Source organism: Nelumbo lutea, chromosome 1 (assembly GCF_056320005.1).
Source record: "Nelumbo lutea isolate HS-2025 chromosome 1, American lotus-T2T, whole genome shotgun sequence".
Classification (NCBI taxonomy): domain Eukaryota; kingdom Viridiplantae; phylum Streptophyta; class Magnoliopsida; order Proteales; family Nelumbonaceae; genus Nelumbo; species Nelumbo lutea.
In genome coordinates, this window is record NC_142684.1 from 214932128 (window position 1) to 214947559 (window position 15432).

The 15432-nt window shown below is 33.3% G+C and overlaps 1 protein-coding gene across 3 annotated transcripts; it reads right to left on the reverse strand.

Annotated features, from left to right (window-relative positions):
• Window positions 1-4323: 4323 nt before the first annotated feature.
• Window positions 4324-14714, reverse strand: LOC148880914 (Protein kinase superfamily protein). 3 transcript variants are annotated; one of them, XM_088962997.1, is made up of 13 exons: window positions 14206-14699; window positions 14018-14116; window positions 13864-13921; window positions 13215-13295; window positions 13016-13087; window positions 12684-12931; window positions 12495-12566; window positions 8514-8630; window positions 8344-8425; window positions 8177-8223; window positions 6368-6449; window positions 4576-4696; window positions 4324-4410 (listed from the first exon to the last, which is right to left on the reverse strand). In XM_088962997.1, exons 1-12 carry the CDS (start codon window positions 14475-14477, stop codon window positions 4613-4615), a joined length of 1314 nt encoding a protein of 437 aa, XP_088819123.1. In that variant the 5' UTR covers window positions 14478-14699; the 3' UTR covers window positions 4324-4410; window positions 4576-4612. The 3 variants fall into 3 exon arrangements, with proteins under 3 accessions (XP_088819123.1, XP_088819124.1, XP_088819122.1); XM_088962998.1 differs by lacking the exon at window positions 4324-4410 and having other exon boundaries at window positions 4465-4696; window positions 13215-13280; window positions 14206-14714; XM_088962996.1 differs by lacking the exon at window positions 4324-4410 and having other exon boundaries at window positions 4465-4696.
• Window positions 14715-15432: the final 718 nt, after the last annotated feature.

The window sequence follows — 15432 nt, forward strand, 5'->3', positions numbered from 1 at the left end:
AATGAGGGAGAACAATAAAAATTAAGGGAGAATGAGAGATTGACCGAGAAAGAGAATGAGAGAGATTGAAAGAGAACAATAGATAGAGAGAGAGAAAGAATGAAAGAAATTGATATATAGAGAACGTAAATACAGAAACCAAAAACCATTTTTATTTATTTTCAAATCACATAGTTGTTTAACAGATAAAGATGACTATGAGGCAAAGAGTGTGAGGCAGAGAGAAAGAGACTAAAATCCCTTTTTTTTATTTTCCAATCACTCAACATTAAAGGGCAATTTCAATATAAGTTTTTTGTTGTGTCCAATATTGATTATGAGTCTCATATTGGCAATAGCCACATAAGCCTCCAATGACATGGCTAAGGTTTTTATAATTTGAAATGTAGAGTCGATTGTCAAAGTTTTGTTGGTTCATGGACCAACTTATAGCCTAATTTTAAATATATAACCAGCTCCAACTATAATTTTCCCCAATTTAAAACTAATCCAAAAACAATGTTATTTTCTTATCTAGATGGTGGGTCAATAATCCAATTTTTCAAAGAAACCCAGGATGTCATAATTGAATAATAAATATTTAAGTTTATTTTTAATCATATTGCTATCTTTGTTAATTTTCAACTTCTCTCTTAACTATGATATATCTAAAATTCATATAATTATAATATGAAGAGAAATTTCTCATGTGCAACATATGTGCTTAATTACTAATAAATTAAAAAGGTGGAAGGCCAAAAGTCTCACTCATGCAGGTATGTCAGTTATCATTCGCCCTACTATCTCAGCTCTACCTACTTCATCTATTTACAAACATCCCTTTAAATAGACAATGTACTAGGCTGCCTCATGAGCTAGTATATAGGAATAGGACATCTAATGGGAGTTAAAAGTGCTCGGGGAAACAAGTGCGTGCATAATCTCGGGTAAGGGCACACGCAATGCACTGTGTAAATAAATGGTAAAAGGATATAAATGATGTGATTCATGATGAGTTCACATTTATTAATAGGGATAAGTTGACTTCTGTTTACCTCACAATTCTAAATTTAATGCAGACCTACAATAATTCAAAAATATAAACACCTCCACCTATAACACTCATACTTGTCCGTTCAATTCATAGCTGGCATCCACTCCAATTATACAATGAAGCTAAGATTTCTGAGGGTGTACTAAATAGTAAAAACCTCTTATTAATATACACTAAATGATCAAGAGTATTTGTCAAAAAAATGAAGGTGTTGGTTGGAAATTTTTGGTGGGGGGCTAAATGATCATAAGCATCATTTATATTAGGGATGCAAATAAGTCGGATCAGTTCCAATTTGAACCCAAATGTGATCCAATAAGAGCCAGATTCAGATACCTCCCTTGATCTTAATAAATTGGATTCAATTAGAAAAATTGATCTGTTTAATTAATAGATCGAATTTGGATATACCCTAATCCAATATCTAACAACCCGATCTGATCTATTAGTTATGAAACATTATATATTATTTATATATTATATATGTACATTCTATATATATTTTTACATTATTTATATAATTATATAGTATATAATATATTATATTATTTATATTATATCATAAATTTTTTTACAATTCTAATCAAATTGGATTCTAAGCAGATATCCACTAAGATATTTGAATTCGAATTCGAATCATACTCTTGAAAATCCAACAAATTCTAATTGGATTCGGATAGATCAGATTTCTTATAGGATCAAATCGGATATACCCTTTACCAAATCTGATCCAATCCGTTTGCAGCCTTATTTATATTTGAGAGGTTGGAATAGTTCATAAAATATTTGATTGAAGGAAGTCAAAGCCATAGTGTGATATTCCCTATTTTCTTATTTTGAATATATGTCCAGATCTCATAAAAGCGTAAAATGACAAACTGGAAATGGGTGTGGGTATTATTAAAGTAGTCTTCTTTGACCCTTGGCTTGTTCCTTTTTCCCATTTTGGGTGAAATTTAGAGCTAATGGGATGGTCGTTAGCTCCGCATGTATCGAGGGGAGAATTTGTGCGAGAGGACAAGTGGTGGGCTTCCATTGTGTGGGGCATTTGTGGGGTGCCCAGTCGTGGGGCGTAGATTTGAACTCCAATAACTTATACTAGGGGTGGATTCAAGCCAAGCCGAGTCGAATAGTACGAAACTTGAGCTCAGCTCATCAAGGTAGTACAAGGCTCGAGCTCGAGCTTGGTTCGGGCTAGAACTTTAAGCTCGAGCTCGATTCGAGTCAAAAACTCATAAGCTTGAGCTCGGCTTGGCTCAAGCTCAACTTGAGGAAAAATGTTTTATAAAAATAAAAAATTATATATAAAAAATAATTTTTATTTGATATTTAAAAAATATCAAATAAATTTGCCCCATTAAATTTGCTAAAATTCTTTAATTCTGCCTATATCTATATTTACATCCATTTAAATTTAATTATAATTTTATATCTCTTTAACATACTTGCATTTAATTATAATTGACTTTGTTAAATCAAATTAATATAACCAACATAATCATAATTATTATTTATTTCATGATAAAAGTAAAATTCTATTTCATTACCTTTAAATAATAAACTTCTATATAAAAATTATGAGTGTTTAAGTTAATAAATTAGTTCCATTTTGTTTCAATATTAATTACTTCACTTGAAAATAAATTTATTAACATTTGGAATATACAATGCTATTTAATTATAATTGTTACTTCTAAATTTATTTGAAATTATATTTAACAATTAAGAATAAAAACTTATTACTTCTAAAATGGTTTTATTTCTTTAAATTCCATTAAAAACAATAAAAATTAGTAAATTCAATAAAAGAATTCAAACAAATTTCACTGACAACAAATAATTAAAAAATAAATCATTAATAAGTATAAGTAATTCGCATATTAAAAATTAAAATCAATTTAAATTCCATTTAAAATAATAAAAACTAATCAAATATAAAAAATAATTACTAATTCTTATTATTGATAAAACTATAATTTTAAATCCATATAGATTTGATATGAAATAAATAAATTGATTAAAATTAATAGAGTCAATAAAATTAACAAAAAAATAAGTTTTACTACTAGATTTTAAAACTAAGGAATTAATACCCACTTAAATTTAATGTAAAAATTGTAACAATAATAAAATTAAAAAATTAATTGAAATAACTAACAATAAAATAAAATAATAGGAAATTCTTAGGTGTAAAATTTGTTTTCTTTGATTTAAATCTATTTAAAAGTTGATAAAAATTTACATTAACAAAATGATGGTTGGGTTGGACCCGGATTGGCATGACCAATTTGAGAATGTTATAAGGCTCCCCTCACTTTAATATTAATTTTAGTATACTAGTATTGTAAAATACATAGTTCTCATATATTATATCAGGGTATTATTCATTTAACATATGGTGGTACACTGGTACTATACAGTATACACCACACAATACCTGTATACTTTATGAGTCGATCAAAAACAGGTGAATACTGGCCCATTTTGATTGTTTGCACTCAACTCTTAAAAATGGGTTTTATTAAACTTAGCTTAATTTTAAAATTTGTATTTCGCCAATTTTAGGCAATTTAATGGAGTAATTGAGATAAAGAGAATTAGTGGCATGAATTATTAGAGGAGAGTTAATGATGTGATTAATGAAAATAAATGGAGAAGTTAATCAGAATAAGAATAGAGAATTAATGGTGAGTTATTGAGGACAAATAATAGAAAAGGTCTTAAAATTTATTTAAGTTAATTTGTTCAATTTCAAAAGAAATGAAAAATAAGAAAATTCATAAAAACCATAAAAAGATAAATACATAAATAGAAATTAGAAAAGATACCTCACCTGACATGGACAACTTTGAAAATATCACAGAGCTCCTTTTGCTTGAATTTTGCTCAACAAAGTCCCAAAAGTGATTTAGTTTGAGTTATTCAGGAGTTTGTGAATTTGAAATCCATTTAAATTCATTTAAAATAAATAAAGTAATATAAATTAATAAAAAAACTAACAGAAATTAGTAGAAATTTTTAATTTTAAAATTAATTTTGTTAATGTAAAATCCATTTAAACTCCATTTAATTTAAACATAATAAAAATTATACAAATTTATTGAACAATATATAACCCAATTTACTATACTCTATATCTAATTTTCTGAATATCCTGAGTTTGTGTATCAACGCATATAAAATCGTAGAATCGTAGATGAGTTCACAGCTCGTGGGTAGCTTGAATAGCAGCAAAATTCCAGTATACGTTGATTGCAAAGTAGGTATTTAAATTGTTAAACAGGTATCAGTTATAAAGATGAAAAGCATACTCTGATTAATAATATCAAGCTTAGCTTTCCCCCCGCGCTTCTGGTTAAGGATTATTTATCTGTACACTGTACAGTTGAAGCAAGCAAACTATTAATGTCAAGTTACTGACGCTGAGTAAATAATAAATAGAAAGTGCTAAATTGAATAAAATCTTCTGGCTAAGGATGATTTATCTATAAATTATTAGGTGATATATGTCAATAATTGAACAAAACCAACTTGTTGCTCACTATTTACACATCTACTCCTGAAGCCGACCGCAGAAATTCAAAGAACAGCACCAGTCATGAATCTATGGCTCAAAACAGCTGCAGCAATTGGCCGTTTCCGGAAGTCTGGGTTCAGCATTGCCTGTCCAATAGAGACATTAATTTTGATAAATAAGATTAAATAAAAGGACAAGGAAGCTGATAAGAATTTATGGATCAAATATGAGTTAACAAAGATCAGAAAAAGAGATCCCCTTAAGACACACATGGGACAGATAGAAAAAAGCAAGAATGACAATGATAAAACAAAATGATAGGAAAGTAGTCTTCAAGAATATTGATTATACAATGAGGCATGGGAGAAATGCAAGTGATGAAACTAAGGCTCAGTTTGGAAAGAGTACAAATACAAATATGTACAGTACAAATAAGTTTATAAATACAATATACAACGTTCTGCACTGTATATATTTGTATTTGCACTTTCCAAACAGACTAAGTTTCTTTTATTTATACAAATGTCCAACTTCACAGTTTATATATGTTGTATGTCAAACTTTTTGAATGAGATCTTAAAGATATTATAATCCTTTTTTCTCTCTAATCAAGCAACTACCATTTGGTTTCTTTCTTTTGATAGACAACTACTATTATTATTTGGTATTAGCTGTAAAATGGATCAGAACAAGAGTAACTACTTTTTGGTAAATAGAACAAGAGGAACAAGGCAGCAAAATGAAAAGAGAAAGATGTCACTGAAGTTATTACCGCTGCCACATTAGTGTCAATGAAAGGAGAATTGCATCTAACATTTAACATTGATAACTATGCTAATAGTTTACTTTTCCTCCATTTTCCATGGGCTAAAGAAATTGTAATTTCAGTGGACATAACTTTTCATTCACCTTCTGGTCTAAAAAAAAGCACTTCTAGTGCAAAGGAAATTTAAAGTAAAAGGCATAAGAATATGCTGATGAATTTTTAGACTTGTAAACTTTTAATTTTGGTAATTTAGTGATTAAAATTACTTCATCTAGATTTCAGTATCAAAATGATACCAATGGAGGAGTTAACATTTACAACCATATGTAAGCTACAATCTCAAAGGTAGAAGTATTTTTGGAATGAAGCAACATTAGTAATTTATTGAGATCGGTCATTTCTATGCTGATAAGAAGGGCTACAAGCCCAAACATGTTAGGAAACAATTAAATGACGAAATCTGTAATTCCTGTCTGAGAGGCAATAAAAAATCGTAGACCAATGGGTTAAGTTTCTTTGTAATCAGTTGAGAGGCTACAGCTCGTGCCTCTCCACAGGCTGTTATGTGAGATCTCCATTATCTTTTGAAGTAATAAAACTATCTTTATTCATAAAAAAAACACGGCATAATGGTGCATGGGACAATTTTAGGGGCTTATTGTTTGCTGGATCCCATCTGGAGATATCCTATACAAAAAAACAACCTAATTAAGGGTATAATTGTCTTCTCTGATTATTTCAGACTGTCAGACAAAATGGTTCATAAGCTCAAGAATACAGTAGAAAATTATGTTCATCCATCCTGGTAAAATTTTCTTGCAGGGCTTTTCCTTAGTTCAGACCCAAGTATCAGAGGGTAACAGCTCCTACCTACACATCATGAGTACCATTTGTGGAATCTCTAGATTGGTAACATTGATTGATGTCCCCTTGAATGAAATTTATTCTATCTTGTTAAGTAGATAACTAGATCAGTACTAATAAAAAAAGTAGATAACTAGATTATACAAATGAAAGAATTTAATCATCATATTTAAAAAAGATTATTAACCTGTAGCAACTCCCAACCAGCACCATCGCCAAGATTAAGAAACTTAACAGCTTCTAACATGCGATCGTCTGCTAGGCAATACCTAAAAGAAATATTCAAATTGGTTCAGATATGAAACTACAAGCCCCAGAAAATAAATAACAAGACCAATTTGGTATGTATCATAGCACAGAATTATTAAGTTAAGCATAACAGTTGTTTATCAACAATAAAATCTATGCATTTTTACCAAACAGAAAATATGACAACAAAGCTAATACAAAACACACAGAATAAGATCAGTCCTCAGCTGGTAATAGGACCAGCCACCCTTAGAGCCATGAGGGATAATCCATGACAGACCCCTGAATAAGCCACAAGTGCTAATTCATAAGATGGGAAAAATTTATAAAATGTTTATAACACCTGCAATGTTGTACAAGGCAAGGTGTTGGGCAGCAAAGAATATTCCCAAGAAAATGACTAGTAGAAATGCAACTGTTAATATGATGAGTGAGAAAACCACAAAGGATAAGATAAAAATGGACATATTTGTAGGATGGGGAATACAACAAACCCCTTCTGGAAAGCAATCATTCATGCTGTTATGTGGGGTATCTGAGAGGAAAGGAACAGAACATAAGAATAAGAATTTTTTAAAGGAAAGATCTTGGATGCTGGCCAATAAGCTGTATAGAGGCATCTCCTATGGAGATATGGACAGAAACTTCTTGTAAGTTCCGAATTCCTCCTATTTTGATCCCCCTATCATGCCTGCCTTCTCTCCCAGGCCTCTAACAGGCTTTGTATATCAATTTAATGGCAGCTACAGAAGCTTTGCAGGCCACCTGGGTGTTGCTAGTATTGGGGGAGGGACTTGATTCTTAGATCTGATAGTGACCTGCTCTTGGCCTTTAGTGGGCCTATCTGTATCGCTGATGCAGCTGATGCAGCTGAAACAGAAACAAGAGTGTTGCTAGTGGGCCTCAGAGATGCCGTTTCCCTCCAAATCTCATCAATTGCTCTCAAAGGGGATTCCAGGAACATGATTGACTGGGTAAATAATGCAGAGAATGGTCTGGGGATTTGCTTATTTCCTCAATCAAATCAGGGAGATCACAGTTTCCTCAATTTGCAGTTTAGGATTCCTAGGAACCTTAATTATTTGGCAGATGGCTTGGCCAAAGTTAGTGTGGGAAGTAATTTTTATAGTGGAAACATTCTACCTTCATAATTACTTGGGGAGGGGAGGGGGTGTCCCTGGTGGTTTTGTTCCTTTTTTAACTTGTACATCTCCTCATATACATCCTTCCCCTTGCCTTTTTGCAATGAAAATTATCTTTTCCTAAAAATAACATATTTGTAGGAAAGTAGACCAAGTATTTTATTGGTAAGTAGACTAAGATGGTTTACTCGCATATAGCACGAGTGAGAAAAACTGATCAATTACAAGTTGAAGGGTCTTTAAGAGCTAAGGGCAGGCCAAAAACGGCATGGGTTTAAGGGTCTAGGATCACTTCCTTTTGATATAAAACCAAGAAATATATTCACTCTTAAATATGTTGTGCACAAAGTTTCTACTCCTATTTTGAGAATATCTTAACATGCACTGCTCGCAAATATATTTGAAAATATTAATCAGTGTAAAAAAATGAAAAGATGAATCTCTAAAGAGATTGTGCAACCTACTTGTAACTTTTCGTGCAGTCTATGGCAAACATAACTTTAAAGTGATCATTTTATAGAAGTGGGTTCTTTGTAAAACAACTAACAAAAAGAAGCCTATAAACTAGTATATTAAACATTGGATATAGAGACAAACTTTCTTACTCTTTTACAGCTTCAATATCAAGTTTGAATGTGCTCTCAATAAGTCTCTGTGAGTTATAGACATATAGTTAGGGTAGGGTGAAAGAAAAAAAGCACAAGCATTGATTAGAAAAAGAGAGGCATATGGAACATATAGTAACAGAACAATTGATTGGAGAAGAACTTACTTGCAAAGAAAGACTATCCATGATACCAGCTTCACAAAATGGAACAAAAGCTAAATAAGCAAAAAGAAGGCCTGCTTCATATCTGCTTGTCAACAGCAAAATAATGAACTTTACTATCAAGGAAAGTTAGGAAATAAAAAAAAAAAACAAAAAACAAATAAAAAAATTACATGTCATCTGCTATTCCAAAGGCTCTTTTCTCCATAGGGGTGAAAGCACCAGAGGCAGATGCCCGTCTCCAAAGTCCCTCAGCAAGATTTCCTGGACCTTCTTCCAAGAATGGAAATCTAAAAAGTCCATGTATTGACATAAGCCATTCATGTGACAGTAAACTTGATCAACTACCAGCTAATTTCCAATCACATTTCAACTTCAATAGACCCTTTTCAGTTAATACAAACTTATATGCTTTTGTTGGCAAGACATACATGTAAATTGCTAGGAGGAATATGATCATGGAGTGTTTTAGAAGTCTCAAACAACTAAAGTACAAATTGGTGTGGTTGGACAGGTTAGATCTTCTTCCAAGTGTCCCTTTTGTTCTTTATAGTTCCTAACTTCCTATACATAAGATGAAGATGACATACAAAGTTGCCTAATTATCACAGTTCAAGTTTATGAGTCACACTATGACACTCTGATGAGAACAATTGAGCAAAACTGCAACATGAAATAAGAGTAATAAGACTACCAATTTGACTTGGTAAGGAGATCAGTTGTAAAAGCTATCTTTCCACTCACACAGTTGATATAGAAGTTCAGACAGAGGTATTCACATGGTATTAATTGATATGGTTAGGGAAAATTATAGTGTTACCAAGGAGATAAGTTGGTGGTTTTGGGGAAAGAAAGGAGCCCCAAATAAGTATACCAACATAACAAAAATATGAATGTAGCAATAATCAGTGTAACATCCTGGAAGAGATGAAAGGGTTTCTTAATATCACAGGTCTGTACATGGGGTCAGTGCTTAGCCCATCTCATCTTGCACAAGCCATAGATTAGCTAATAAGACCCTTACAAGTTACAAGAGTTCATATGATGAATGTTGTTTATCAATGATAATAGTACTGGTGACAATACTGAAGTAGGGCTAAATGCATTTTGGCAAAGGTAATACATTGGGTGAAAACCTTGGACTTATTTTCTCAGTTCTCCTTTGATGAACTTTGGAGGAATTGGGGCGAGGTGCCTGCTAGTTCTTCTAGAAGGAGGATGACTATTGCTTCTTGAATCCCACCTGCAGATGATTTCATTAAGTTTAACTTTGATGGAAGCAGCCATGGAAATCCAGGCCTTCCTAGGATTGGAGGGGGTTTTAGGAACAAAGATGGACATTTTGTTGCTACGTTTTCCGGTCCAGCTAGCCAAGCAGGGGCTTAATAGGGATCACCTATTCTGGGCTCAAATGTAATTTGTACTTTTTCTGTCTTTGGATGAGGTGAATCTCACACATCTCCCTGGGATGTTTGTACTGATGATTTTCTGCTTATAAATAAAATTACTTTACCTATAAAAAAACAAGATGAAGAGAATAGCATGTGTGGCTAGCTTTTCTCTGCAGAGATCTTCAGCTCTATGGCATGAGAAGGACCTGAACAAAGATTAATCTGGATTGTAATGGTAGTTCTTTTGACCGAATTGGATTCGAATCGGGGTATATCTGAATCCAATCCAATCCGATCTGATGATCAGATTGGATCTCACAAAGGTCAGTTTGAATATGGATCTGTTAAGGATGCCAGATATCTGAATCTGATCCAATCTTATTTAATTTCTGTAAAATTTAAAAAAATATATTAAAAGGAAAAAACGTAACAGTATATAAAGAAAAACAAAAAATACAAGCATTTTTTCAACTATCTTATCATATATATACATGTATTTTAAAAAAATAAATAATACAAAAAGTAAATAAATAATACATATAGGACCAGATCAGATTCTTCCAGATCGGATGGGGGTGATCTGAATTCTTCAATCCAAAAATCCGACTGCCAGGGGGTATCGAAATCTGACAAAGTAGAATTGGATTTGAATTCGGATCCGGTCATGTTTCAATCCATTTGCACCCCTACCAGTCAGGTATGGAGTGTTCAGAGATCATTATGGCAATATGTAATTAAGCTACCCAGGTTCAGCAGGGATGTGATGTGACTTTCTTTAAGGACTGAATTCTTAACCCTTCTTTATGGACTGAGATTTGCAGAGGGAGTGGAGTGGCTTAGTTGTTGAAGGAGACCATCAAGTGGTGATCGGCCAGATTCTATCAGGAGTTAAAGGACCTTAGTGTTTAGGACATTAAATCAGAGAAGACTCAGGGGACAACAGCCAGACCCGGGATTAACAAGAGAGAATCAGAGTGGGTCATGCAAGGTCCAGGAGAAACAGTTGTAATCTAATGGTTATCTAATTATTCGATGCCTGTCAGCATAGAGCTGGCTGTTGACATCCTGAGTTACCTACCCCCCACCCAACTCTTTGGAGGAAAATTTTGATCTGTATATTTTCCTATATTTCTCCATTAAACTATTTGTTAATGGTCCAAAAAAAAAGAATAGGATGAGGATATTACATGTAAAATTAAAGTGCAGTGGATGAGAAGGAAAGGTTCTTATAGATTGTTTGGTGACTGGTTGACAACTACCAATTGAAAGGAAATATTTATAACAAATTGGGTAATTGATGCATTGGCAGAAGCCTAGGACTAGTGGGAGTTTGGGGTAGATGAGAGAGTCAACTATATACCATTCAGCATGCATATTGATTAAAAAAAAAATAACAACTCTCTTTATTAAGAACATTAATTTCCTCTCAAAACATGGCAATTCACCATATCTAAAAGATAAAAATATTGTAAATATATCAATGTCAATATTTTCAAAAATGATACTAATGTGATAAGTATTTAATAAAGCAAAACAATTAGCAAATAAAGAAGGCTATAATTTTATATATTAAGAACTAAAGACAGAAGATAAAAGAGAAAAAAAAAACAAGATTGAAGATGCTGCTTAATTTAATGTAAGAGAGAGGAAAGAAAAAACAAAAAAAAGAAGTAAGAACCCTCTTTATACTTCTATTCTTTCTTTCTTTTTCTCTTCTCAAAACCCTTAGATCTTTTAAATTCCAATAGCAAAACTTTAAAACATATAATGATATAAATGAGGTATATAATAGAATGTACTAACACACACAAATTAATAAGTGTAGCAATACGAGTTATATTATATAAGGTCTCTGTTTGTCATTTTTGTCACCTTGGCAGGTGATGCCTTGATAACTATGCTCATGATATTGAGCCCATAGATTTTATTTCAGATATTCCCAAGTTGGGACTCATTTCATGAGATATTACTTTCAAGTTCTGTGGAGGTTTGATCACTTCACAAGAAATTTGAGATCCCTAATTCTAAGTTGAAATCCTTGTTCAGTTGGCTCATGGAATCTGCTAACTTTGGCTAGCAATCTTGCTAGGAGTACAAGGTGGAGCTGCTAGTATTGTGAAGCCTTAAGGAGTCACATGAGGGAGGACTTCCGGTTGGGTGGGCCTAGTCGAAACAACTAGCCCAAGGTCATTCTTAATGGGTCGAGGGCCGAAGTTAATTCATTCCACATGGGTGGGCCCGACAGAAGAGTAAAGCCCAAAATTAATAGGCCAATGGAGATTTTAAAGAGTCGCGTGACTCAAAGTTAGGGTTCTCCGCTTCCAGCATAGCTGTTGTTTATTGCATTTGTTAGGTTTTTGGCCCTTGTTTCTCTGGCATGTTTGACCCTACCGGCCTTCTCTTTCAAGATTTAGGGCGCATAACATTTTCTGTTCTTTTATGTTAAAAAATTGTAGTCAAAAAAGGGTATGCAGATCTTTGACTACTTTTGAAAATTTAGAGGGAAAAAATCAATGTTTCCTCTTATGGCTCTTTGAGCTGTAAGGTCTATGAAGGTCAGATCCCGGAGCTTTAAGCTGTAATGTTTCCCTTTGATTACATTCGAATTTGTCTGCAGTCTTTTTTTTTTTTTTATCAGCAGCAAAATCTTTATTTTTAAAGGACTGAAATTTTCCCACTACTAGTGTTGCAATCCTTGGCGAGTTGAGTGGTATTACAAAAAGTAATTTCCTAAAAAAGGGAAAAACAAATTTGATATTATACCTTACATCGACTGAAAAGGCCAGATCCCGGAGCTGAGGAACTAGGTAAGCTGCATCTTTCTCCACTATCGTGCTGTCAATAGTGACATACAAATATTGACAGGATGAAACCAAAAGAATGGCCACAAAAGCATGAGGAAGTAATAAATAGGCATTTTTTAACATAATACAATATGGCCAACCAGCTTACTTGAGAATGACAGAAGAAGGTCCAAGACTTTGGTGTAACCTGTTACGGTCATGCATGTAGGCTAGTCCACTCATGACACCCCGAAACAGCTTGATAACATAAAAATATCTACGTTTTATTGTCTGTTCCTTTTCAAAAGGATTCCAGAATTTCTGTTCTCCACCAGCACGATCTTTTGACATTGCTTCACTCTTAATTTTTGCATAGTCTGCTGCACTATGTTTCCCATCATTACGAAAAGCAAGCCACTGTAAAGGAGAGATTTTCTTAAAATTGCACCTACCAAAATAAAGATTAAAATACTTAACATCTCAATAGTTCATATACTAGACCTGCTCCCCAGTTTTTGTCTCAAATCCACCTAATAATATCTGGATATTCTGACAGATATCGTTGGGGTCACTCTGCAAAGATGAAGCACTTGATGAATGAAAAGACCCTCTCCAACAAAATATTCTGACAAATTTTAATTTGGGAAGATTTTCAATCAACCGGAGATCTTTAAATGAATGTTATAGTCTTCTTACTTACCTGAAGGAAAGCATGAGAATTTAGCTCATTTGTAGCCATCATATCTGCCTCAATACCACCAGCACGCTGTCCAGGATATACCTTTATAAGCTCAGTAACAAAGAATCAGTATCCAGACCAGATGAACCTAATGATAAGTAAATAGGAAAGGGAGCCAATCACTAGAGGGTTCACAGCCTCTTCATCATTAACCATATTAACTGCAAGTTTCCTTATAATACACTATACAGTAAAGTACATTAAGGAAATGATACTACAGCGAACTTTTATGTTGGTTAACCCATCTACAATTCCGTGTTATTCTACACTATACAGTTGAAAAAAGATTAGCAATGCAGGTCCATTATTGAACTGGGCCCCAACCAGCCCTGTTAACTCAAGAAGATTATAATCAAGTCCCCTACATTCTGAGGATGTAGCTCTGAGCTGACAGAACCAATACAATACAAATATAGGTTGTTTTACACATAACCAACTCTTAAGAAGATGCTTTATGATATAGGGAGAAACAGAAATATGAAATTCCTACAGTCAAAAAAAAAAATGGTCCCAAAAAAATGCTTCAGTCCAATTCTTACTACAACTGTTGTAATACCATCACTGGACTTGTTCCAGGAAAATTATAGAAATAAATAGCCTTTCAGATTACCTTAAAAATTACTCGAGTCCCATTGAATGGACCACGAGCTATTCTCCCCTCATAAAGCCTGCAACAGAACTGCCATGTATGGTATCAGTAGAAGAACAAACAAACATAAAACAAATACTTTCAATAGATCAAATTCTACACCCAAGAAATGCACCTGATTTTCACTTGACCTTCTCCCACATCTTGAACTCTTAACCGCTCCATAACTTCCGAAGAATACTCGAAATCTGGTCCGGACTGGAAAGTCGAGTAGCTGAAATGACAAGAAATACCAATTAATGTCCAAATAAATCAACTCAAGGGAACGAAGAAACATAAAATCACTAAGTCCATTCGACTCACCTAGTAATGTTCATAAACCCGTAACTTCCGACGAACCGTCCGACCTCATAATCGTCCGCATTAGTAATCAGAGTAGCTTTGCAAAGTGAAAGTTTCCTATTTTTGTTCCGAGATTTTAAATGCAAATCCTTGGGGAAGCAGTGAAGGGACCTGCGACGGAATGAAGAAGAATGAGAGAAAACGCTGAAACCAGGACGCGAATTGCCGTGGATTTTCTGCGTTTTTCTGGTGTTTACTGCGATGAAGGAGCGACCGGGACTTGTAATGAGCATGGTTTCTTCCTTCTTTTTCTGTGCTTCGATATTTCTGTTTTCTGAGATGGAAATGGAGCCAAAAAGTAAAGGAAGACCGGAAGACTATCGGATAGGGTCTGCTATTATTTGAGGCGAAGCCGCGAGGTCTCTTAGTACTTAACAAGTCAGGACAGACTCGTTGGTGTGTTAGCCGATTTATTCCAGCGTTGACGCTGAAGCAAATCCCGCAACCAACACTTTGGGGGAAGGTGCATAGCACCTAGTACAAAAAGGAAAAAACTAGTCGGAAGACAGGTTTTGTTAACGCCGTCATTGAATAAGTGCTTATTTTAAATTATAAAAATAGTTTTACGAAAGTATTTTATGCAAACATTTTAATAAAAACATTTTTATGAAATTATTTTTATAAAAGTACTTGTATGAAAGTACTTCTATAAAATTCAATTAGGGATAATTTTGAAAGAAAATAATTGAATAAGTGTTTATACATAAGCACTAAAAAAAAGCTGAAATTTTGGGCTTAAAAAATAAGCACTCATTTTAGACTTATTTCCCTAACACCAATAAGTGCTTAATGACCCAATTAAGCACTTATTTTAATAAGCACTTAATTTTAAGCACTCCCAAACATGGCCTAAGAAAAATTGAGGAATCTGAAGCAAAAAAAGAAAAAAGAAAAAATTGAGGAATGAGTTTTATAACATTCCAATTAAATGGTGATTATCTAAGTCCAATTCAAGCTTTTTTTTTCTTTTTTATTTTTTTATTTTTTTTTTTTTTGGGGGGGGGGGGGGTAATGTCTGGTGTATTCGATCATAATTTAAGTTGCACTTTAGTGGGAGTGGCTAATTTCCTATGCTATTATTTTTGTATCTTAATGTTAAATTTAAGTTGCACTTTAGTGGGAGTGGCTAATTTCCTATGATTTAGATAAATCAGTATTATTTTTTGTATCTAAATGTTAAATTTTTGT